General features: G+C 37.8%; 1 protein-coding gene across 46 annotated transcripts in view; it reads right to left on the bottom strand.

The window, feature by feature from the left end:
• Nucleotides 1-26,681, bottom strand: part of LOC115434544 (neurexin-1a) — a 283,978-nt gene that overhangs the window by 37,637 nt on the left and 219,660 nt on the right. For all 46 annotated transcript variants that reach the window (XM_030156529.1, XM_030156535.1, XM_030156541.1 and 43 more), the window contains one exon: nucleotides 5,592-5,763. In XM_030156529.1, coding sequence (XP_030012389.1) covers nucleotides 5,592-5,763 — 172 coding nt within the window. The remainder of the gene's footprint in view (nucleotides 1-5,591; nucleotides 5,764-26,681) is intronic.

Here is a 26,681-nt window from a genome sequence, read left to right as displayed (position 1 = left end):
TGTATATGTTTATAAAAGCTCAGATTAAAGTTGAGGGATATTATATCAGAAACAGAGAAAACTGAAGAAAAAGTAACTTTTTCAGAAAAACCTCTCATTAACTGAACATAAACCCAATGTGTCCATCCACAGTCATTGATCCAACTCTATTGGTTTTACTTGTGAATCAATGTTGTAGAAGATGACAGTGTTTCCATGTTCACTACGGAGCCTCTGAACGTCCAAATGGGTCATATCTGATGAGCATGAAAAGACAACAAACTGTATTTTACACCAATTATTTACATGTATTGATAGGATTAATGGATCAATTAAACAGTTCCATCAGTGGACGGTTTTGGTCAATGGTGGATGTTTGGGTCTTTATGGGTTAAGGACATCTAACAGTTTTTGTATTTCTGTTTCACTTCCAGTTTTGAAAACCAGACATCAGCTATAGTCTCTATGGTCTGTTTTTGTTTTAGCTTCTCTGAATTACTGTTTATGCTTGCAAGAAGCCAGTCAATTATTGGTGTTTTTTTTTTTTTTTTCTTTTCTTTTTTTTCCCAGACAGTGAAAACAGAAAAGGATGACAAAAACTAAATATAGCTATATTCTAGAAGTTGTTTAGCTGGACTTGAACTGTATTGTCTACTGTATACTGATTATTAATTTTCCAGCTTCTGATACACACTTCTGTCACTGTCATAATACTAACATATTCTGGATGTTTTATGATTTAAATGTTTTTCTTTTCTTTATATTGCTATTCAAAGCCTGCACAGAAACAAACAAAAATACATACACACACATACAGTAAATACACATACTTATCCCAATAAACAGTGCACTGCTGTGCCAAAATCCTCTACTATTGTGCAAAAACATGCTCTGTTTTCAAAGACAGTAGCGCTTTATCTGTTTGGCTCTGCACCCTGTGACACGCTCAGTCTATCCTTATAGCGAGGTTAATTAAGTGTGGATATAATCAAGGTCTGATCGTGTATTGATCCCTACTGTGGGACACCGGAGTGTTAAACAATGCTTTCCCCCGGGCTTCCATGCAGCAGCAGAGCCCATTCATCCTTGCTGCGAGCGGAGCCTGTGACTGCTGCTGAGTGGTGATTTGGTTTGGTGTGGGACAGGCTGGCTTATCTCCTCCGCCAGACAGCAGCGATTCAGCTGAGCCGTCCCAACCGACCTGCTTTGCCCTCACTCACTTGTTTTCTTTTTGTTAATAAAGTGGTCAGATAAGGTGGGAGCTTTATCTCATTACAAGCCCTAGGACACTCGCCACATTAAATGAACAAATATGCAAATGCCTCCTCTGTTTAGAGAGCCGGGAGAATTAAAAAAAAGCAGGAACCTACACAAATCTGACTATTATTTTTATTATTCAGTCCCTTTTTTTTTTTCTTTTCTGCTTTGGCTACAGCCGCCATTGCACCATTTTCTAAGCATGCTCAGTGATGACTGTTAGCACAATAGACCGAATAGGCTCATAGACAGAAAGGAGTTGAAACCAAAGCAGATAGGATGGAGCTTTGATGGATAAACCAAACCCTCCTCCTCCTTCTGTATCCCACAAATCAGACTTTACCGTGCTAGGTGGGAAAAAAAAAAAAAACAGGACAGAGGGTGAGATCAATGGGGGAGGGGGGCAGGGGTGAAAAGATAGAGGTAAAAAGGACAGAAAGAGAGGGAACTGAAAGCTAAGGGGAGTGCAGTGAGAGACAGAGAACTGTGTAAGTGCACCACGCTCTGATAACAGTAAAAGAATAAGGCCAGGGACTTCTCCATTATCTTTGTGTGCAGTGCATGCTCATTGGGTGCTGCGATAGTATACTGCACTGTACCCTGCAGGCCTGGCAGCACCATTGTGATGGTATTACTTCCATGGCCAAGGCTTGGGAGAAGGGACTGATTTTTTTGTTGCTGCCCAGCCTTTTGTAAACCACAGAATCAAAAGCGGGGCAAGAATAAAAGGAAAAAGAACTAAACTACAACAAATAGCAGGCTAGTTATGTGCCTGTGTGTGTGTTTTGCATTCTAGATTCTAATAATTGTGCTAAAGACTTTTAATGGCCCATAAGTATGCAGTACGAGACTTTTTAATGAGATTACAAGGGCAGCAATATAGGCCCTGGTGAAGCAATTATTTCCTTGCTTTGAGAATGATCACTCCCTCCCATATAATCTCCTCCTCTCTGTCTTTCTCACTCTCCAGCCATCATTTTTATCTTTGCTGTCTACTCCTATTATAATCACTGTTGATCTGTGAGTGGCCTAAGAGTGGCTGAGGGCTGCTATTATGAGTGCGTTAGAGGAATACATGGATACTAATCAAACTACAGGCGAGCTGAGAGAATAATGGCTTTGTGTGCTGGGGGTGAGGGAAGGAACTGCGCAGTAATTGTGATTAGATATAATTAGTCTGCAACGAGCCTAATAAGGTAGCTGGACTTGGCATTGTCACTGATGCATGATTGGTGGGGATGAGATTGGTCATTTTCCCCCCATAGCATGTGTAATTTTTCTCTTCTATTCAAATGAATTCTTCTAATATCAACTTGATATTTTGTTTTTCTTTTTATTTTACTAAATCTTTCCCAAAATTACACTTAACCCTTTCATGCATAGTGGTCACTACAGTGGACAGTTATTCTACAGCTGATCTCTTGTATATTCATGGATTTTGTTTTAGTTTCATATCTGCCAACGCATGCATCATCCCATACACTACAATTGATAACATTACTGTAACTTTGCTGTCCTTGATAAACCTGATCTAACATGTTTGAGTGTAAATCAATTGCTTGTTACCGTTATTAGACTGTAATGAACAACAAAAAGATTTTTTTTTTTTTGCATATTATCTCCATGAAGTGAGTAATGACTCATATTAGAGTTCGTTAAAATGTGAGAAAACTTTAGATTAACAGCAATAAAATGCTTTTATTTCATAATTTTCACACAGTATATCAGTAAATACTTGTTTCTTTGGTGTCCAGCTTAGTGGACATTTTTGCAGCTCCATGAATAACAGCTTCCTGTAAAAATTTCAATCACATTTTTTTTTAATGCTTAAAGAGGAATAAAAATACTCAGGGGAAAATAAAAAATCTTAATTAAGGTTCTCATAATTCATGCATGAAAGGGTTAAAAACATAAATACTATAAGAAGCTACTACATGTGAATTTTCTTTGCTGCTAGTGCTTCAACGTTACGGTTACTTTCAGTTAGCTATTACATTATCAGGGTCACACTCTTTCCCTGAAATTATTTTACAGGACTTTTCCAGGACATTTTCAGCCACTACAGAGACAAGTTATTGCATCATACACTCATCCATTCCCCTACCCCCCTCATTCTTTGGAAGTGTTCTTTTCTAAAGTTGTAACTTGCATTTCCCAAGATTGTTTCTATGTTTATTACTCAGACATTTGATGTGCAGTCTATGGCTATAATTTATCTAGGAAAAATAATTATGACAAATCTATCATAGAATAATGCAAACACACCCACAGATTACAGCGTAGCACTTCATTAGCATGACAAACTGGAGTTACAATGTTCAATTGGGTAATTCCCAGCTAAACTTTCTCTTCTCTCTTACTTTTCTCTTACTTTTTCATACAGGCCTCCTCTCTCTCTGTTTTTCAAACCCTTCTTAAAACCCATCTTATCTCCTTGGCTTTTGAAACCACGTGAGCTGTTTAAATGTATTATTATTAGTAGTAGTAGTAGTAGTAATATTAGTAGTAGTAGTAGTAGTAGTAGTAGTAGTAGTAGTATTGTTTTTAATTATACAGTTTTTTATGTTTGAATCTATTCTTGTATTTTATTCTTTTATTTAGGTTTTATCTATTCTTCTGTATTTTTATTTATTTATTTATTTTTTAATTTAATTTAATTTTTTTAAATTTTATTTTTCCAGTCGTTCTATGTCTTTTCATCTATTCTTGTATTTTACTCTGTTATTTGATTTTATTTATTTTTCTGTACAGCACTTTGGTCCACAATGGTTGTTTTAAAGTGCTTTACAAAAAAAGATGGATTGGATTCTCCTGTACTTCCTCTAAGAATATTTGTATATTTTCAATAAATCACTGATAAACTATTTCCAGTTTAGGCACACAGGGTCACAAGGCAGGGGGAGGATAGATAATTTTCAAGGATAACTTAACCGTTTCCAGGACATTTGACCTTTTTTCTCATTTTCATTATGTTTTCCATGACTTGAAAATTGGTAAATCATTTTCCAGGTTTTCCAGGACATGTGGGAACCCTGATTATATGTAAAACAAGCCCTTATCTTTGCTTATGTTACCTACAATGACCTAAAAGTTGGTTTTAGCGTCATCTGCCATATGTATCATGGATATTTTAGGGACAGATGCTCTTTGTTGTTTAAGACTGCAATAGTAGCATTTAACCCTGTTGTGCATTGTGCCATGTCCGTAACATGTCAAAAGCCATTAGCTTCTCGTTTCCACCTGAGGCAAGTATGAGGATTGAGTCCCAGTCATAAAATCCTCTTTCATGTGGATGAATGCACTGGTCATAGCTAAAAAGGCCACCAAACATTATGCAAACGGATAAGACAGGTTAAATTTGTCTTCTGTCTGTCCTGTTGCCCACTCATTTTATGCATGCTCTGACTCTGACAAATCTTTTAGATTCGGGGCTGGTAATGTCAGCTTTCTGTCTGCTGCAGTTAATTCTGCATGTGTCTCAATGATTGCCTTTTTGTATGTCTAAATAATACAGCAGTCACAATACATTGACACTCCTTTAATCCGTCATAGCTTTTGTCAATGCCTGTGAGAAGGTAAAACAATTTAACAACAAAAGCAATGGCATTGAAGTACATTCTAACAACAGAATCATACTACTGACATTTTGACATTCTATAAAAACATACAGTATTGCTGTGTTTTCTGTTTCCAGCAGCAGATTATAAGAGAGAATAATAACAATACCGCAATTACAAATATCACACTAGTTTATTTGTTTATGATGTAAAAAAAGAAATGAAAATGCACCATCATGGTCGAAGCAAATGCTGTAAAGTAGCTCATCAACTGGTAATTAACTTTGATTTAGCAAAAGATTAATTCAGGCACTGTTTGACTTTGTTATTACATGTTTTTCTTCCCTGTCACCTTAATTCAATCAATCTATTTTATTGGCAGGGAAATAAATATTGAGCTGGCACACAATTACTTGCCACAATAAAAGTGGTAATTTGACTGTAAATAGTCTATTGATTGGACGTGTGCTGTAGGAGAATTATTTATGTATTTGTGAGATGTAGAAATGTGCGTTATATAGAATCCAAAGTGGATTCCATCACTAACATAGACACTGGATGTTAAACAGTGCTGTTAGAAACTTAAAATAAATAAATAAATAAATAAATAAAAATCTGCAAACAAATTTAGTGTTATTCTCAACAGCTGCTGGAAACAGAAAAATTAAAAAAGCAGTTAAAGCACATGCCAAGTAAACATCCTGACACATAGGTTATAATAACAGGCTTAACAATCAACTTGTTCATTTCATCATTTAGCAGTGACAGATACAAATAAGACCAGAGTGGGTCACTCACCTGTGGGGTAGCGCTCAATGACTGGCAGGTCATCCACCTGCAGAGTGGCATTACCCCCACTCCTCGTAAACTTCACTATATGGTATTTTCCGTCATTTACAAACTTTGACGTCTCCTCAATATTAATGTCATCTGTTCCGACATTAAATACAACAGCAATGTTTCCTTTTTCCTGCAAAGAGAAGAACACAGGACAGAACAGATTTTAATGATGAATCATTTTTCTACTAAAAAGGTCCCCGTACTTTATACATTATGAAACACAATAATACATATTTCATTTTTCTGATTTATTATTTGTAAAGGTTACTTATTGCGCAGTTTGAGAAAGGGCTCTTCAGGATGTAAAAAAAAAAAGAAACACTTATTTGAGAGCCATACTGCTTTATTGAGTTACTGATTAAATATGTATCTTTACATAACTGAGCAGTAATATACCACAATTCTGGGAAGGCCAGCAATTTAAATCAGATTGTAAAGGGCAGTGGTGTTTTATGGCAATGTAACTGTAAGGCCAACCTAATAGAATAACCATAATTGAATTATACAAAGTTTGTTCATAAACTTACTTTGTAGACAGCATTTTCTCCCCATTAGCTGGCCTGTGCTTTTTATAGTGGGCTGCCAGCTTAATGAAAGGAACCATATGGCCACTCGCTGCAGCTTGGACCAGAGCCCATTTTAAACATAATATCTTTGTCCTGTTACCAGAGGTGGTTTTAAAGAAGCATGAGGACGATGTATCATTATTAAAAAAAAAAAAAAAAAAAAAAAAAGAACATGTAGTTAAATAGTAAATGTAAGCCAATGGATTAAGTGGTGTTTATATCCATTGTCCTCCCAGATAATAATATCTGTGAACCTCCGGGATACCATAATAAACATATCCCAGCTTTGTCTTCTCTCTTTTGCTCTAGTGCGCTTATGTAAAACAGAAAAAAAATATATATAAAAAAATAGATGTGTCCCACTACAAACATTTTCACAGGACACACATTGTGCTAGTTGTTCTATTTTCACTACATTAGTTAAATAAATGATAGTGATATTGGCTAGAACTGCCCTCTAGAGCTTTTTTTCTCTATACACGCCTATTACCCTCTGTGCGATGCATCCATCTGCTTCCTTAAGCGGAGACATACATTTATTTTGTTTCATTTATTTATCCATCAAACAAATGCACAAATACCCAGTCCTTTATGCTCCTCCTGGACTCCAATTGAAAATGTTTTAGACACACCACCACTTCCCCTTAACCACCTGAAGTAGCTTCAAAGCTTGCTAAGAGGATCATTGAATTTGAGCAGTTTGTGTAAGACTGACTCATTAAATTGCAGCGAAAACTGCCCTCATTACATTTACAGCATAAAAAACATGGAAACATAAAGAGAGAGTCTCAGAGGAAGTTTGAACCCAGCTTAGCCTCCATCTCCTCAGATCCAAATGAGATGGGTATCTACTCTAATAAGCTTCTTTTACAGTACATGATCGAAGTCCCTGAATCCTACAGCTTAATCCAGCTCAGATGAGTGTGTATGTTGGTGCAGACTCTCTCTCTCTCTCTCTCTCTCTCTGCCTATGAGCTGCAGTGAAAGGAGCATCTGGTTGGAGGCTCAACTTACTGTAGCAGCGCAGCACTCTGCATGTCATTATCCAGTCAGCACAGCCAATACTACGCTGCATCTCCATCTCTTTCTCTAACTCTTCCATATGAACACATAGTTTTTTTCAAGGCCCCCAGACACACACACACACACATACACATACACACAGTTCTGCTCCCTTAAAGTGCAGAATGAGTCGAGCATGTCTCGAGAGCCAGAAGCTGAAGTGCAATTAAAACCATTTGTAATGTGTCACACCACGTTACCAAAACTAGGACAATTGTATGCTTTGCAATGTAATTTCAACAGATTATATAATCTGATGCTACAGCTACAGTAAAGCTAAAGCTACAGTACTAACACAATTTACTGGCTCCTCACAGGCATAAACACCAATCCGCAGAAAACTGAAAAGCAGATGGCTATAGTGTCTGCGGCTCACGTCAGGTTTTCAGAACTGAATCAGTGAGAGGATGATCTGTAGACACCGGCGTTGTAGTAAAACCTTGTACGTGTAATCTGTGTCATTATGAGAGATTTGCTCCTCTTGAAACCCTTCAGCAAGAGCCACAAAGACAGCAGCTCCTCAGCAGGACGGAAACACAGCGAGAAGCAGCAGATACCAGCAGCATCTGCCAAAATGCACACGCAGACCTCACACAAGGCAACCGTGCACAGGCTTTTAGCATGGTCTATACTGGATTCCAAGTAAGACGCACTTTAATAAGCATCTGTGATGGCATAGGAAGCTTTCTGTCAAGGACTACCCCACACTAAACACATTTATCCCGAACTTTTCAGTGCAGTTGCTCTTCCCATGGAATAGAGAGAGAGTGAGAGAGAGAGAGAAAAGGTTTAGTGGAGGGACCAACCCAATTAAAATCCTGCTTTTAATAGCCTCCTTCAATTGACTTTTAATGTTCCCCATGGTCTCGTTAATAAATTTACTGCATTTAGTACAAACTGCCAAGTCAAATTTCCATAGCATAAAAAAGCCTACTTCACAGTCTTAAAAGAAATGAAGAGGTAGATGAAAGGGGGAACAGACAAAGGACAAAACCAAACCATTTCATTTAGGAAGTCATATGTCAGATGAAAGATAAAAACTAAAGCTTCACGCTGGGAAAATACAAAGTTCCATTTTGACATGCTTCAAGCCAATATTGGTCCTAAATTAGTGTGATTAACTTTGATTGTTATTGCCAGCATCTTCTGACATATACAGTAGTGCTGGTCGGTTTTAAACACCAATATTATTTTTTTGTTAAATAATAACGCAGTATATTTCAGCATTTCCTGAAATTCAATCTACTTGGAAAAGTAGTTTCTCAGTTAGTTCAGCACTGAGAGGAGCCTAATCCTAGAAGTCTAATAGGGTACAGGCTTATGTCGGAGAGTGATTGATAGCTGCTTATATAAACCTAGCCCATTACACCCTTTACAGTTTTAGGGCTGCACACTTGGTAAATGCTGCTCCCCACAGGGCTGCCCCCCTGAGATCATACTGTACGTTGCACACATACTGCACCCGGAGATCTCAGCCCTTCCTGACACTCTGCACGCCGCCTTGATTAATTGCTCATCAAGCTGCAATAGAGTTTAATTAACTGATGAAGTTGATCTGCCATTCTCTGCTTTTTTATGCTTCTCATCCTTGCAGCTGGAGGGTGGAGTTGCTAGAGCAGTACTCATCGTGTCATTTTCTTGTTAAAAGTCCCCATCTGTACCATTTATAAAACCATAGAGATTCCTGTTTTACAGCTATAAAGCTACAAAACAGACCAAATGTTTTCTGCAATTACTATTAACAGTGAGTAGCAGCTTTTTTTTTTTTTTTTGCCAATCGTCTTAACAAAAACCATGTCTGGACAAATATGGGTTAAGTGCTTCCAGTCATTCGAAGCAATTCCTGTACTGACAGCATACGTTAAAGTTAGATAAAGCTCACTTAAACCTCTTGACAACTGGGCCCCTATAAATAATAGATCAATGAATGAATAAATCATTATTTTGTTTAAAGGATACAGTGTGTTTCTTATAATATGCTTGAGGGTCAAATACACTGAGTGTAAAGCGGAAACACACAGAGTTAAAATGAGCCACATGTTTGGAATGGTTTACTGAGGCACGCTCATTTCCCCCGCCCACATACAGCCAATGTAAAAAAGAAAGGAAGTGAGAAGTGGTATTTGAGATGGTGTCGGGCCTCCTCTCCAATCTCTGCAAAAATGAACACCGTGGTGTAGGCTGTCCTAATGTTGTGCTTGTTTATGAGTCATTCATGTTGACAACCATTGTGCACCCGTCACATTTCATATCTCACCAGTTTCAACGCCATGGGACTGCAACACATCTCCCTTCAGTGCACATGTCTGTAAGGGGTCTGTTGGCAGGTGGGAGAGCACCTCCGTCATCCTCTCAGTGTGTGCATATGTGTGTGTGTGTGTGTGCCTACGATGAGGGAATATTACGCCCTCACTGTAGAAGCCAAATGTCTTAATGCTGCTAGGGCAGGCAGACTGTGCTGTTCACCTTATCTTTTAATTACCACTGACAGTTTTCTGCTCTCCCTCCTTTTTTTTTTTTTTTTTTAGCAAAGCTTGGTTAATGAAATTACAGAGGTAATGGAATAATTAGGAAAAAAGAAAATGGATTGCTTCCCCTGCAACATGTATTTTTGAGTACATATATTATATATTAGGCAGGGATAGGCTACATTTATAAAACTGTAAACACTGAGAACAACAACATAGAGTATTTTTAGAGGTTTGTAAATGTTGCACAAGGGTTTACAGAAACACCATTCATTAACTCCCTTGCTAAGCAACAGTGAATTTTATCTATGATTTTATAAATCCAGTGGGCCCTCTATATCTGTTTAAAAATGTATGCTATTTTGTGTGAACAACAACTAGTCTTAGTGCGCAAACAGCAGTACACAGTATCAAAAAAATACTGACCCATTTAAAAAATATGAAAACACACCTGCAGTCACCATATATAAACTATATTTAGCTTATAGAACTGTGTAAAACATCAGCATGGCCATGTCTTTCTTTGTCCGTTGACTTGATATGTTTATACATGCTGTCTAATTACTGAGTACAAGTGAGTACAATTATGGCAATGAGCATAAGGTATGACTAACACCGTAAAATCTTGGCTCATGTCATCACATCCCTACATGGCATCATGTAAAAGACTCTTAGCATCATTTGAGCCCATGTGGAATTGATTTTCCAAGCATATTCAGCATAATATACAATATGGAATATTTTCATGACATGATTTCATTATACACTAAGGCATCTGTTAAATAGTGACAAAGGTAGTTCTTAGATAACTCTTACTATTTAAAAGTGGTGCACTTCAGCAGAATTCAAGATATTTTCTATCTCCTTTCAATGTCATTATAAATCTAACGCTCTTTATTAAATCTAGTGTCAAAGTCAGTGGCATATGGGAAGCACATTACAAAATACTAAATATAGGCAAACCTCTGACACATATATAAGATTAATTGTAGGATTAATAACTAAAGCATAACCCTGTTTTACAAGGATTTAACAGCCTTGGAAGGGAATCCATATACACAAAAGCAGAAATAATGGGAAGAGGCAGACCCCGTTTAACCTGCATGGATTAAAAGTAGATAGCTTCTCCTGCTCCTAAAGTGGTGGTGATGGTGGAAAAAAATACAGCATGTCTTGTTTACTATGTTTATTTGCTCTAAAGATATGACCTTAAAATGTGGAGAAAACTGTTATGTAACCGTATCCATCATTTCTAATCTACAACTTCTAAAAGAGGTTCTAAAACATGTAAACTATTAAGCCAAGTTGCATGACAGGTTTCCCCACCCCCTTCATTTCACCATTGCCTTTGAGCATTTCCAGTTTGGTGCGGTATAAGTGCATTTGCTGGGAGCTCAGCTTATTTCAAAACCAAGTCCGCCAGCGAAAGTGCCTAATTATCTGTGAAGTTGGCTTGAAATTGTTTCCATTGCTAGGAGACTCTATCAAGTAGTTTTCTGTAGGAGAGCTTCATCAAATACCCCAAGTTATAAATCATCAAGTCAGCTGCGGCAGCTGTATGGAGGAGGGAACTAAGCCAACATCAGGAGAGTACGGTTATTATAGCACTGCAAGGGATATCCAGTATATGAAAGCACTCATTTATGTTTATGTATAATGCAACAGTGAGCAAAACCACATACTTAAGCACTAACTGTTTTAACACAGAGGAATAAAAATATAGCTCTCTGCTCATTAGTGGTACAAGAGGACAAGAGTTCAGAAGTTTACATGAATCTGCAAGTGACAGCAGTGTCGGCAACAGAAGCAGGCCAGTGGCGTTTTTTTTTCAAAAGGCGGCGCTGAATTGACATTTGCTGTCTGTGTATACGCTTTCTCTTGCTCCATCTCTGGCCCTCTTGTGACATATTCTATCAAGCGAGGTCAACAGATATCTGGAATTTTGTTCTCTTTCTCTCTCTCTCTCTCAAAGAAATCAATTCAGGTTTCAGGTGATTTTCCTGTCTGTCCACTTGTGACAGCTGGCACATAGTCGGGGTGAGTTGACCTTCATCTCTGTCCTCGTCTCCTTCAGGACTTCCTCCATCCCCCTGAGCATACTCACAGTCCAACTCACTTCATCTGTACGATTCATACAGCACAGCTGGCTTTTCCCGGACACATAAGATCAAATATAATCAAGTGTGTATTCAGGAAGTACCTTTGCTAGGAATGATGGCAAAAAGTGAGCTCAGGTAAGAGGCCTGAAGGCAGGGAGCGTACGCTATGACTGGCCCTTTCATCCTCTGTATGACACTCACAGACACGCAACATGAATAAGATCCACATCATGACAAATACAATACAGTGTCTGCTCAGATTATGTCTAACGATGAGTGACGAGTAAACGCTTCCCAAATTAAATAGAATTTGTTCTGCGTTTTGAGTGTAAAAAATATGCACTTTGTCATGCAGATGCTCTGGAATTATAAACTCAAATTGCATTGTTGAATTTCACATTTTTACTCTTACCCATAATTAGAAAATGTGCTGTTGTTTTCAGGGGGCTGCACTGAGGAGGAATCCCTGGAATAGTAAGTTCATTTGCACTCCCTTTCTGTACTCTTGAGATCTGTTCCAGTCTGTTTTCTCACTCTGCAAACATCATTTTGTAATTATGTGACAGGTTTGCTAATCTTGTAAAAGGTGTCACACATTTCACCTCAGTGAGACATAATCACAGTTTTAACAGTTCAGCTAAATTACATCAAATTAAAATAATCAAACTATTGTATTCAATTTGTAAAAGTGTGTTTTTTTGTGACAAATAGGCCTGTGAATTTACACCACAGACTGTTTAATATTGACTGTAAAAAAGATGAATTACGGAAGACACATTTATTTATATTAGATTAATATATAAACATTCACAGTCAATGAAAACTTTGAGACCATATTTTTCGACACAATTGTTATTTTGAAACCCTAAACTGAAATTTTTTCATACGAATCATTTGTTTAGGATATTGGCATACAGAAACAAAAATCTAAAGTTTCAAGAATAATTTCAAAACAAAAAACTAACAAAAAAAATGGCACCTGCCAAACACAAAGTCACAACAGTCAGTAATGGGTATGGCCTCCGTTTGCTTCGATGCAGGCGGCGATCTGTTGGGGAGCCTGTCGTGTTGTGGCGTTCAACCAGGTTTCTTATTGTGGGTTGGGAACAACCCATACATAGGCCTGGCTATATCACTGTAGCTCAAACCGGCCTCCACCATACCCAGTGCCCGGACACGTTGTTCACGTGATAGATGTGGCATGATGCCATTCACTGGACTAACAATGGTGGCTGTTTTTGGGCCTTTATATAGGCCTTCAAAACCAATCCTCAAATTGTGCAGATACCCACTGAGTATTGCTCAATGTGTATTTGGTCCACTTTTGCAAAGAGACCAACCCACGTGCAATGAACCATGACAATCATCATTATCTCAACTACCCGAAGACTAAGTCATCAATAAATCCACAATGAATAATTACAACCCCCCTACAAGTAGAAATATGGATACATTTCTACCTCAAAGTTTCTATTGACTGTCAGTATGTATATATATATATATATATATATATATATATATATATATGTGTATAGGCACATTGCACATTGATTGGAAATTTGCTGAATGTATGACAAATAATACATAAAATAAACTACAGAGTTTCTGCTTTAAAATATAGACATATATATTATGACACAGTAATAACAACCGATCATGCCTATTTCCATTCACATTATCATAACATACAAAACTGAGTCATTCTACACAGAGGATGAAAGAAATAAAGCTTCAGAAAGAGATTTATATTATAGTCTCTCTCAATTTTCTCTGTACTTGCAAATAGGAGCCTGTAATTCTGATATCAATTTCACCCCACGAACCCTTTCTCATAGTGAAAGATGACTTTATATAAAAACAAATCTAAAAAAAAAAAAAAAAAAAAAATTATTACTAGAAAACTCTTTGCTCCAGTAATGCAGCATAAACAGAATGTGTAACAAATAATAATAACTCTTTATCTGATTCAAAGAGCTTGAATGTGTATGCAAGTGTGTTAGTTTTCAACAGGATCAATTTTGTAATTTTTAGCATTTTACGAAGCAAATTATGTTAAAGCATAGAAAGCCAATCTCTATTGTTATAGGTAAATATCAAGTGAAAAAATATACCTGAATATGAGAAAATGGAACAACAATGAACAAGAACCTAACCTAATGACACAGCCTTTACCTGTATTTGTATGGGTTTTTGTTACAGAATCGATTTAATATATGGCATGAAAAGATCAGAGTCTACCAATGCACAGTAATTGCACAGGAGCTATGGGCTGGATTAGGTTTGTCTGACAGGATATTACAGCTTTTTGATGTGTGCTGTAGCAATAATAGAGAGAAATAAAAAAAAAAAAACAGGGGAAAATAAAGTATGATAGAAGTAGCGACCATAGTAGTGTACTGTCACTCTCTACCACAGGCAAGGAAGTGAACTTGACAGAGTGATCAGGACAAAATGAAGCTCTGTAGATGCAGTACAGACAGTACACTGCCGTCAAGGACACACAGTCTGAGACAAAGTTGCCACTTTGTTAGAGCAGTTATCGCCGCTTTCTTTTAATATCACCTTCCACCGAACATAGAAAACAGCGCACGGACATAGAGAGAGTGGAGGAAAGGCCGGCAGCAGCAAATCCTAATGCAAAAGATGTCTAATTATTTATCTGAAAACTCTGCCTTTCGTATTTAAATTAATGAATTCAGCTATCGTCCGCTACAGCAGTTTAACTTATTAATTTATTAGTCAGAGGTTGTGACCTAAGAATCTTGATAGAAGCTTAATAATTGATAAAAACTAGTACACTCTAGTATAATGGGGTCTGCTACATAGAAAACAACCTTATGCTGACACCTTATCTCATTTTTAAATGCGGAAAACACTTTTACTTTGATGATACACTGTGGCAAAAACGGTCCTGAAATCTTGAAAGTGTTTATTTTTAAGGCCTTGATGAACAGTTTTACAATAATGACACAAAATTGACAAAAATGGAGACACTGAGCATATAATGTTGTCTGTTTGCTGTCAGTGTCTTCAATGATGTTCAGCAACATGGTAAGGTAGGATTTAGCAGCAGGGGTCAAAGGTCAAATGTTCTAATGAGGATTCACAGTAGGAGATGCATATTTAGAGTGTGCTAAGTGTTGTTGCTAGAAAATATCTAACTAAAATAACCTCTTGTGTATTTGTAGAGGGATGGGTGTGAAAAATAAAAATAACTGAAGTGATGAAAAGACTGCAGCCTCCATATCACACATCTATATTCCACTGTATACTTTAAATAAGACCATCATGGTGCACTGGAAGACTGGATAAGTTGAGTATACTTAAAAAAATTGAGGAAACTGGTTGCCTTAAAAAAACTGAGTAATGAAAACTTGAGTGTATTAAACTTCAATGCTTGATTTGAATGGAATTGCTATTTTAAGTACAACACAATGAATGCCAAGTTAATTTAACTTAAAATTTGTTGCAATGTCAATTGTTTTGTATAATCATTAGACTTAATATTATCAGTTCATTGTACTCAATTCCAAGTTGATTTAAATTGAAATTTTTTGCAATATAAATTGCTTTGTATAATTATTCAACTTTATATATTGCAGCGTGGATGGAAGTTGGGCAGGAAGTTAGCTCAATGTAATTTGCCACTACAGGAAGAGCTTTTAATTTGGCAAAGCATAAAGATTTTCATTGATTTCAAAGTGCTTTTATTGGTTTTTAAAACTCTTAATGGTCTTAGCCCCATTTATTTATCTGATTTGTTTTTAAACATATGAGCCCTCTCGGACCCTCAGGTCCTCAGGTAGTAATCTCTTAACTGTTCCTACAGTCCACTCCAAAACTCATGGTGGGGCCTCATTCAGCTTTTATGGCCCCAAACTATGGAACAGCCTACCTGTGGAACTGAGGTCCGCTGCAAGTGTTCGCATTTTTAAAAAGTAAACTCAAAACTTATCTGTTTAGTTTAGCTTTTAATTAAACTCTTACTGTAAACATTGCTTCACTTAGTCGCTTTTACTTTTAGTTGCAACTGCTAGACAGTGGGGGGTTTAATGTGAAGCACTTTGTGCTGCATGTACCATGTACTAAAAGTGCTATATAAATGAAATTTGATTGATTGATTGCACCAAAACAACCACAGATGAAAAGGAAAGCCATTTTTTGGCCTATGGCTCTCACTCATGGTGCGGCTCTACAAAAACACAAAAACAAACACAAAAAGGCCAATAAACATTGCCATACACACATTAAGTCAAAATTAACACTAATACCACAACCCCACTGAACCCCTGCACACAAAAATAACAAATTTTCAACAACATGCCCAATACCCACAATGCAATGCGGAGATAAAAAGGTGTGGTCATGACTAAAACTTAATTCAACATACCATTCAACTTAAACTTTTGACTATGTCTACAAATTAGTAGAATATACTTAACATTTTATAGTAATGTAATACAATTTAAATCTTTTAAGTACATTGTAATTAAAACATTTTAGTAAGTACAATGTCCAGGCTTACAGTGTGGGTGATTCACAGCATTCTTTTCTTCCAACAATCAACATCATCAGTAACCAGTGAACTGAAGCAATCTTCAAAGTTGGCAGTAGGAGCTTTAAACCACTTCCCATTATTTCTACAGCACAAACTAATCTTGGAGCCTCCTGTTTTTATCGAAAAGTACATGTGGATAACTGTTTCACATGAAGGCAAAACATTATGACACTTTTGAAAAATAGAAACATTTATTCTGAATATACAGTTGCAGTAAATTCAGTGAAATTGAAGCACAGGTACAGACAGCACACAGGCGTCACATTTAATTTCTTTACTAGATGACTCATACTAGAATGAATATATTAGTGTAGTTCAGTTTCCTGCCATTTGAAACTGTTTATCTTGAAGGACATAAAGAATCTACATTTGATAGCTTTAGTTTTGCCAGTGAAATAATATCTACATCTACTTGAGGTTGTGCCTTGAACTGGATGCAAACGGTTTCAAAACCTTTATCTAAAGTTGCAAAAAAAAAAAAAAAGAGTTCAGAATAGAAGTAGAGTTATAGAGGGTATACAGCTTGTTGCCATAGTGATGAAGAAAGATATAAATGCACTTACAGCAAGTGTCCTGACCGCAGCAGCCAGAAATGCAGGATGAATATTATTTTTCAATCATTCTGGCTTTCAACTGGGAAAATCTGTTATTTCCAATTTAAAAAAGTACGTATCTAACACATACTGTCAAACCAAGGTTTTTTTAAAGTTTATTTTCTGCTATTAAAGCTGACCACTGTACTGAGGAACTGTGTGGTGTGTATCAGCAGAAATAAGAAAAACACACAACCAATCCACAAAATTGACCAAGGAATGAAGTGTATATCGCCAATGGCTGTTTTCTAACATGGCTAAAATGTTTTTGGTGTGGGTTTTTCCTTTAAAAGAACCCTGAAGTACTTGTTTCTAATACTTCCACAGTACTGGGAAACTGCCAAGCTTTAAAATTGCCACCATCAATCAAGAGGTTTTAAAGGATGCAACAAGCAATTTCATGGATGACTTTTTTCAAGTTCTCCAACATTATTCCCCATCAGCTCCGTGTATTACCGTGCTATTTTTTTTTCTCTCTTGATTCTAATACCCTGACAAAAAGAGTCTCTCAGTGCCCCCTCACATATTCATGCCCACTATCTTTTTTTGGTCTTTCAGTGTTAACATTAGCTCAAACCGATATTCATATTCCCACTCTGAACCCAGTTCATCTCAGATGTGGAATACATTAAAAGATCTAGAACAAGAGGTGTTAAGTTATGACAAGGACTACACTTTACTTAAACCTCAGAGGAGTGAACCTCGTCCTAGATTTTTCAGATAATGGAGGACTATGGATGCTTTCACAATATTTTAAAATGCAATTCCACACTCTATTGTTGCTGCTCTTGGGCCCCATTTTCATTTTGAACAATGCCTGGCAGATGGAGGGGCTTAGCAGATGTGGGGCAGTTTTTATAAAAAAAAAAAAAAAAAGAACAGATATCAGTGGCTGTATTTTTGATACAGAATAAAACCTGCCTGTTTGCCTGCAAGCTAAGTACTGTTCATCACTGCTGAGGTGGGATGTAATCATTTTACCTCAATCACTCAAGGCTGAATGCATGAATGGGTGCAATATGTGCTGTAAGTTAAGAGAGCTGCAGCAAAAAAAAATATCACTGTTTAGTGCTGCGAGGACTATGTCTAAAAAGAACGAAAATATTCCATTATTTATCTGTAAATTGTCATGTAGAAAACAAACAAACAAAAACCAGTATTAGTCATTTTTTATGGCTATGCTCAATGCCACTGTCTTCAATGTAGCTGGCCACAATAAAAAAAAAATAAAAATAAAAAATTAATTTAAACGCCAGTGCCCACACAAGTAGGACAGCGCTGTCCCACTTCACACTTGAAAAAATTGGATTTGCAATAAACCAAGAGGAAAATGCATTCAAATTATTACGAGGGATAACCGTGAAAAATGTGTGATTTCTGCAGCAAATGGGATATTTACCCAAAAGTTGTTTTTGCCTTGTTTTTTTTCCAGACAGTCCTCAAATGGCTGTCTGCTGCTGGCCATATCTTTTCAAAACACAAGGTAGCCTGATGCTTACACAGAGCACCCTAAAGAGATATGGGATCATTGTCTTTATCCCCGGGACCAGCAGCTATTTTAGGGTGAATCTGACCTATCTCTGCACTGATGGATGCTTTGATAAACTGCAGATGATCGTTACAACAATAACCTTACCAGAGCCAGGGGTATTACAAAATATATTGGCTTGTTCACTTTTTGTGTGCTTTCCTACTGTCTCTCTGTATTGACATGTAATTTTTGTAAGGGTTGTTTACTATACAGCTGAGTGATCGCCAAAGACAGCAATAGCTTTTTTTTTCTGTTAAAGCCTGCAAAAGCTCTTCTACTTTGTTAATGATCTGCTAGTATGGGCCAATCACAGACAAGACACTGGATTCCAGTTCAATAAACTTCACATGCAGGTACTCTATTTGATTTAGACAGTAGTGACTGAATTTAACCCATAAAGACCCAAACAATCACTGGTGACCAAAATCATCTACTAATATAAAATGCTTAATCCCTGTTGATTCACTAATCCTAAATACAGTTTCTTATCTTTTCATGGTCATCAGATATGGCCCATTTGGATGTTCAGAGACTCTGTAGTTACTGTGGAAATACTGTCATCTTCTACAACATTGATTCACCAGTAAAACCCATGGAGTTGGATCAATGACAGTGGATGGAGACACTGAGTTTATGTTCAGTTACTGATATATTTTGTTGAAAAAGTCAGATTTTCATTTTTCTTTGTTTCTGACATTAAAACAATTAACTTTAATTTGAGTTTTTATGAACATTGACATGACCAGTAAATTAAATATGGGAAAATACCAGATTTTTGTTGAAGAAATGCAAAATACAGATGATAATATTATGGGGTCAAAACACAGTTATGTCCCGTCATAGAGCAAACTTTAACTGATTGCCATTCCAACATTTATTTCAATATAAAGTAGCTCCTTGTTTTGGATAATCCCTTATGGTCCAACTAAAGCAAAAATTAATTTAAAAGTAAAAATGTGGGTCATTTTGCAACATTAATGTACCAAACTGTCTCTAAAATGTCCCTTCAGAGAGATTTTGAATACCGTGTTTTGACCCAATAATAAATGGTGATAAATCACTTAAGAAAGGTAAAGTAGAGCGAAAAAATCAGTTCCAAAAGTCACACTGAGTCTTTATGGGTTAAACAATTATAACTGTCCCCCCCCCCCCAAAAAAAAAAAAAAAACACTTGTCAGGATCGAAGCCTTGTGCACAGGCCTTTTTTGATTAATCAAAACTTTTTTTTCTCATAATAATTATCGGTGCTAAAGCCAAAATTGCTTAATTTGGACGTTTTCTTGTTGGTTTTCACAGGCTGAGTGAACAGCCATCAACACCTGCCAGTTTCTTGTGCACACACCACAAGGATAAAAAATTCATTTCTCTCCCCTGTCCTATGGCAGGCTGACATTATGGTGTCGAAGAAAATGCCTGTTAGGGCCACAGTGCAAGGTGACAAGTCTAGCCAGGAGCCGTCATTATAAGCCAACTGAGTCAGTCTTGAACCAAATACATTTTCATAAAATGGGAGTAGGAGTGCTTTTTTCTTTTCTCCAAATGAATACATTCCTGTAGCAATCATCAGCTCTGATTTAAATTGCTCTAAATTACCTAAATCAACAATGAGGCCTTGCAACTGTATGTTAATTTTACTAACGATTTGATGAAGCAAAGATGTCTCATCCTACCCACTCAATTTCAGGATATTGTCCAATTATTCTCACTTGTCATTTATCCTGAGTGCAGTAAGGAACACCTGCTCAGGGATAAATGGTGTGGTGCGAAATCTGCCAATGGACACACTGACAGTGCTGCTGACAGCCTCTCTGGAAGGTGATGACAAGTAGACACCAAGTGACAGATATTTGGGTGTTTGTCATCTCTGCGGAGCTGACCAGGCACTTTCATCTTAGTTCTGTGTTTTCCGCCGCCTTGTCTCTGCTCTCTTTCTCTTCTTTTATTCAGATGATACAGCATGTTGTACATACAGACTTTAGTTGACAGGAAGTGAGTGGAACAGCACACAAAAGAGAGTTTCATATAAATAACCTTCCACCTTTTAAAAGTGCATCTCCCTTGTGTTTGAGGTTACGACTGTGTCTCTGTAAAATTATCGGCTCCTATGATCGATTGATGCTGTATTAACTAGCAACTGCTGGTGGCAACATAGTGCACAGCGTTGAATGGCCGTCTCGCTCTCTGGAGACCTGCTGTTAATGCCACCGCCTCATTCATCTTCACAGTCCGGGCTGGTCATTTTATATTCATCAACTGATTATCATTAGAGTAAGTGGACTTTTGTAACTCTGCACTGTGTAGGAATTGAATGGTTAACTAGATGCATTATTGACAGATTTTAATTGTTGAGGTATGAGCAAGCCAATTACATTTGCTGTAATGAGAGGAAATTGATTAAGGCAGACTCCTGCATCAACAAGAAATTGATGAAAGAGGAGGGTCTGATCCTGGGGGTGCAGCCAGTTATTTTTGTGATTATTTAGCACCTTCCAATGAGACAATGTCACCTCACCGATGCCATGTTTACAAGGGCTCTGTAATCTATCATTTTAGCATCACGATGGCAATGTGTGCATGTGCAACAGACACACTGGAGGACGTGCAATGTCAAATTTCGGATACAAAAAGGATAATGTTTACAGAAAACTGGCACTTTGTCCACAATGCCAGTAATTTCCTTCCTAAAACAGAAGGGAAGTCATAACGTTTGCCTGATTTTGCTTTGATTTTTGGCTGAAATCAGTTATAGGATGGCATAAGAAACATATATTTCAGTTACCATGCAAAATGGATGTGATTGTCATTATAGCATAAATATTTCCAACAAATAACACAGTGGGTGACACGGTGGTGCAGTGGGTAGCATTCGTGCCTCATGCGTTCTGGGTTCGATTCCAACACCAGTCGATGGGGGTGGGACCTTTCTGTGTGGAGTTTGTATGTTCTCGCCGTGTCTGCGTGGGTTCTCTCTGGGTACTCCGGCTTCTTCCCACCATCCAAAGACATGCACTGATAGGTTAATCGGTTTATCTAAATTGCCCATAGGTGTGAATGTGAGAGTGATTGTTTGTCTCTACATGTCAGCTCTGCGATGAACTGGCGACATGTCCAGGGTGTACCCCGCCTTCACCCATAAGTAGCTGGTGTTAACATGTTCTTTTGTCGGAAGCTCCAAGAATAGGTCCGGATTCTATTTTAGTCTCATTTTTATAAATTTAATTTTGACTTGATTTGACTTGATCTGACCACAAACCAAGTACAACTCAGCGCTGAGGATCCACACACCAAGCAGGAAATGGATCCAAACATTCCAACGCACATCACTTTTATAATCCTTGTAAACTGATCTTCAAACTATGGGCTGACCCCTTGTGCTAAGTGGGATAGGGTCACAAAAAAATGGACTGATGTCATCTGATTCTAAAGTCAAACAGATGTGATACCTCAACTCTATGTAAAACCCTATGTTTACATCTTATCTCATGTGGTTTACAATTCTATATGGGCATGTGCATTTAAAAGTGTGCCTAAGGTAAAACCTAAATCCTGTGATCATAAATCTGTCAGTTTAGTATGTTGACCAAGATGTGACCCATACTATCCTAAGAATGCTACCACTAACCAGTGAAACAAAGAAATCTAGTGAAACAAAGGAATCCTAACTACGACTGACTAATATGTGATTAAACTTAAAACTTCAACTATCTAAATTAAAAGAATATTTCACTGGGATAGGCTCCAACAACTCCTGTGACCCTAATGAGGATAAAGCAGGTTCAGAAAATGAATGAATGAATGAGGATATTTCTAAATAAAGCCGTTCAAGTCACTGAGAAAAAAATGCAATATACCACAAAATGCAATGGCATTTTGACCTGTATTGTGTTGCCTTAATATTTCCATACTACATTCCCCTCAGAGTTTTTTTTCCCCATTTACAACCAAATATTGAACCGTATGTATGCGCCTTCAAGTCTTACTCCAAACGGTGACCTGTTTTCTGGACTGTGGTGGATAGTTATCTGGGCTGCTGGTTATGACCCATACAGGAGCTGTTCTCGTTGTTGGCAAAATTAGAACAGTGCAGTTAGGTGTTGCTAGTGCGCCTTAAACCTGTCAGACAAAAAGCCCAGCACTTTTGATTTGCCCTCTTCAGAAGCTGGACCAGGATATGGAAGAAAGGTAATTTGCTGATACCCCATTTTTCTCACAGTTAACCTAATTTCTGCATGCAGGGCAATTTTTCCAACCTGTCCAGAGAGGGAATGCAGTCCAGCCAGCTGAAAGTCCAAGTGTGCATTGACACGCCTCTGGGCCTGCCAACACCTCTAACCTCTTAGTACTACGTAGACATGTATATAATAACTACTGCAGACTTGTTAATGTAAGCAAACTATCTAGACTGCTGTCGTTTTTAGAAAATCTCATTTAGAGCTCCATGGCATTTGGGGATATAGAGGACTGTGGGAACATATTGCATATAAACATCCTCTTAATATAGTATTTAGCATTTACATATTGTGTCTACTAAAATCATTAGACTCTTCTTCAATTGAACATCACAAGGGGAGCCTCGATCCATACAATTTTCATCTCCATTTCATCATGAATATGTAAACTGAAGCTATTTCCCTAGTAAAACATGATCCGTAGGGGCCAAGGCAGTGTGATGAAGACTTGTGTCAGGCCAAGTGAGCTGGAACTGATGGTGCACATAATTAATGGTCTGAAATAGACTGAGAATTAGTGCTGGGCTGGGATGTTAATTGACTATGATACTTGGGCTGGTGCCTCTCAGCCTGAGGCTCTTACTCTTTTTCCCCTGCTTTGCTCTATCACTTTGCTTCGATTTTTGCTGCGTCCTATTTCTTCCACTTCTTTTTGCTTTCCCCTGATTTTGCCTCCTACTCAATTCCCCTCTCCCATTTTTCAATCTCATTTTCCATGTTTCTTATCCTTTCCTTGTCAGTCTTCTTTACCTTCAAGGTATCTGGGACTTCAAAAACACAGGGAAAGACATGTGACGCTCATTTCTCATGCCGAAACAGCCACCTACACAAACTCCGCGAGTCTTAGTTGCCTCTTATGGGACAGAAAAAGAGTCTGCAGTAATGGCAAGTTGTATCACTACTGCGATAAAAATCTACAAACATGTATGATATAAGAGAAGATGCTCATAGTTCACAGTGAATGGCTACCATAGTTTTATCTGGATATCACCTGTTTAGCATCCTCTTCCATAATTCATCTGCTTAAATAGATGACCTGTGCAACTCTGGAGCAAGAGTGTGGGAAAGGTTGTGTGCTTTGATAAATATGCAAACAAACAAGGTCATAAATAAGCTGGTTACAGCAGTTTCCTCTACCTACAATTTCCCTTTCTCCTTCCGCAGAGACTTTCTTTTTCCGGCGCCGCATGACACATCACCGTGACAGGTAAGTAGATTTTTGTTTGCACCAACGCAAAAAGAAAAAAACTGTCAAAAAAAAAAAAAAAAAAAATACACTACTTATTTGGATATCTATCTTGATGTGATAATCATGTTTCTTAAAGCAACAACACATTTTTCAACCATTTTGCACCTTATCAAGTTCACCAAACAACCTTACTATGTTTTAGACTAACGTGCAAACAATTACAAATGATGACTCAGAAATGGAGAGCTGCTGGTACAAGACTTCTACCAGGTATATAGAAATGAATGACCTACCACTTAAAGTGCATGGATCATATAAATAAGACACTGTTTATGTGACAAGCCTATTTACCATGGAATCTTGCTACTCTGGCACTTCTTCAGCAGGATTTTCAACCGCAGCTTTGAAAGACCTGCAGCCTGTATTATGTAGTCTTTAACAGATTTTTATTAGGTCCAAGGCAGGTATTTTTACGTGTGTGATATACACATTCAGTTCAATGATAACAGAGCAATTTCAGAAAAATACAGCCCAGCTGGGGCAGTTCAGTTTTGATAATAGAAAATCAGACACTGCCAAAGCTTCTCGACCATCATTAATCTCCTGCCCCAGTGCCTGACTCACAGGGAGTGACTAGTGATGGAGAGGAGACGAAGTAGATGGAGAGGAAAGAATAGACTTGAGTGAATGAGAGAAGTGAATTAGAGGGAAAGAGGGGAAGCCAGATCAAAGCAAGACTAGAAAGATGAAAAACTTGATTACACTGAGGAGAGCTGGCGAAAAAGAATAGAGTAGGCAGACTTAGATGGAAGCTAAAAAGAAAAGGAGTTCAAGGTATTAAGGTAAACAGCAGGAGATGATCTAAAGGGAACGGGGCTGAACTGAGAGAATAAGGTCAACCTCATCGCTCTATCAGAGATTACATTGTGTCCAGATGTCTAGTTGTCCACACGCAGATAGCAATCACAGCCATCCAAATGCCTCGCCATCACAAGCCATTACTCTATCTCTTATCCACAGATGCCTGCACCTTGGTTACCCATATTACCTCTGTGATGATCCCTTGGACTTCACACTGTCATGGAGGTCTCACTTGTCACTGCACACGAACATTACCTCTGATATTATTAAGTAGGCTTTTTTGCGTAGGAAGCTGTAACTACGGCAACCATTGGCCGGAGTGAGAAAAGACTGCCATCGATGTGAAGTGAAGGACAGGCTGAGGATGGAGGCCTGAGGTTGTGGGGCTGAGGCTGTTGCCGGCTGTCAGGGTTTAAAGGCTTCTAGAGTTCTGAGACAGCTCAGCATACTGAGGCATTTATCATCAGCAAAGGTAACTGGCTTCTCTGAAAGCAACTCAGGCGAAAAATGAACAGCTGCCATGAACGCACTCACAAAGACCCCACCATTCTTTCAGTCTTTCACTGGCCTCATTTTGCAGCAACAGGAAACAAGTCTGACATATTGTCATTCAAATATATAAATATTGTATAACTGCATACAAAGAGCTGTATTTGTCTGACTACATATTAAACTGAGCCATGGAGGAAAAAGAGAGGAAACTACAGTGCTGGTATTTGTACTTTTAAGATCAACCATTCTGGTAATCAACAAATTCCTTGGAAATCAGATGCCGCATATACTTGAAAATAAATGTAAACTCCCCAGTAGGCTTCTAAGCTATTTGATTAACTCCCACCACGTGTACAGTTCATGTGTTATACCAGTAACACTAAGAGTCTTTTCTTTTTACCTCCTAAATAATCCATTCATACATATAGTTGGTTTTCTAGATCCGTTAAAAACCAGTTGTAACTCACTCGCTTTGTTTTCAATGACAGTTTAATTGTGTATAATTTTAACTACACGTCCTATTTTACACTCATCCTGTTTGCTCCAGACACTGTGGATTTTTGTTTCATTTTTTTCCCCACTCTCATGGCCTGCTTGAACAGCACACCCTGAACATTTTGGGACCTGCTGATGCACTAAAATTAATTTCATGTCAGGTAATTATGCCAGTATTAACATCATTTTCCAGTTTAAAAAGTATTATTTTACTTTCAAAGTTATTTTATTTCTTTACAACAGCTGCTCTACAACTAGACAGGCACTTGAATTGTACTTAGAATCAAGTGTTCATTCTACTTGAAAATCATGAACGTGAAGCTGTGCGCTAAGTAAGTGTGCAACAATCAAATGTCTGCAAAACACAGACTTATAATCTCTATTTTCTTTTAGTGGCTGTGGAGGATCTGCAATGTTGTGACCATACATACTATAGAGAGTAATATATATGGAGATTGTTTCTTATAAAGGATAAAACACTTGAAAATGCCCATATTATTTATGTAGTGTGTACCGCACATTATTCTACATTACAGTTTCAGCTCTTTTTCCATTGAAACAATAACTGAGGACACTTTGCTTCCAATTTGCCATGTTCACCGCTTCAATACCCCCCCCCCCCCTTTACATTTCTCGATGGAGGTTTCATTACTGCAAGAGCTGCATGTGCATTTCACATCTTTATGTTACATATATTACACTGAGTCCCTTGCACAGAGATTGCTTTTGGGTCTTCAGCATGGAGGCTTTAGCCATGTGTGTGTCCTTCTAATCAATCAGATAGTAGTAAGCAGACGCCTTCGCAGGAAAGTAGAGAATGTGTGAGGGTGGCTAGTGCATCCAGTGACCTCTGCAGGAGAGAATTTCCAGCTTTTCCCTTTGGCTGCTTGACACCTTTACTGAAA

The sequence above is a fragment of the Sphaeramia orbicularis genome, chromosome 15, assembly GCF_902148855.1.
Source record: "Sphaeramia orbicularis chromosome 15, fSphaOr1.1, whole genome shotgun sequence".
Classification (NCBI taxonomy): Eukaryota; Metazoa; Chordata; class Actinopteri; order Kurtiformes; family Apogonidae; genus Sphaeramia; species Sphaeramia orbicularis.
Note: the sequence above shows the minus strand (reverse complement) of the source record. Positions and strands in the feature narration are given on the sequence as shown.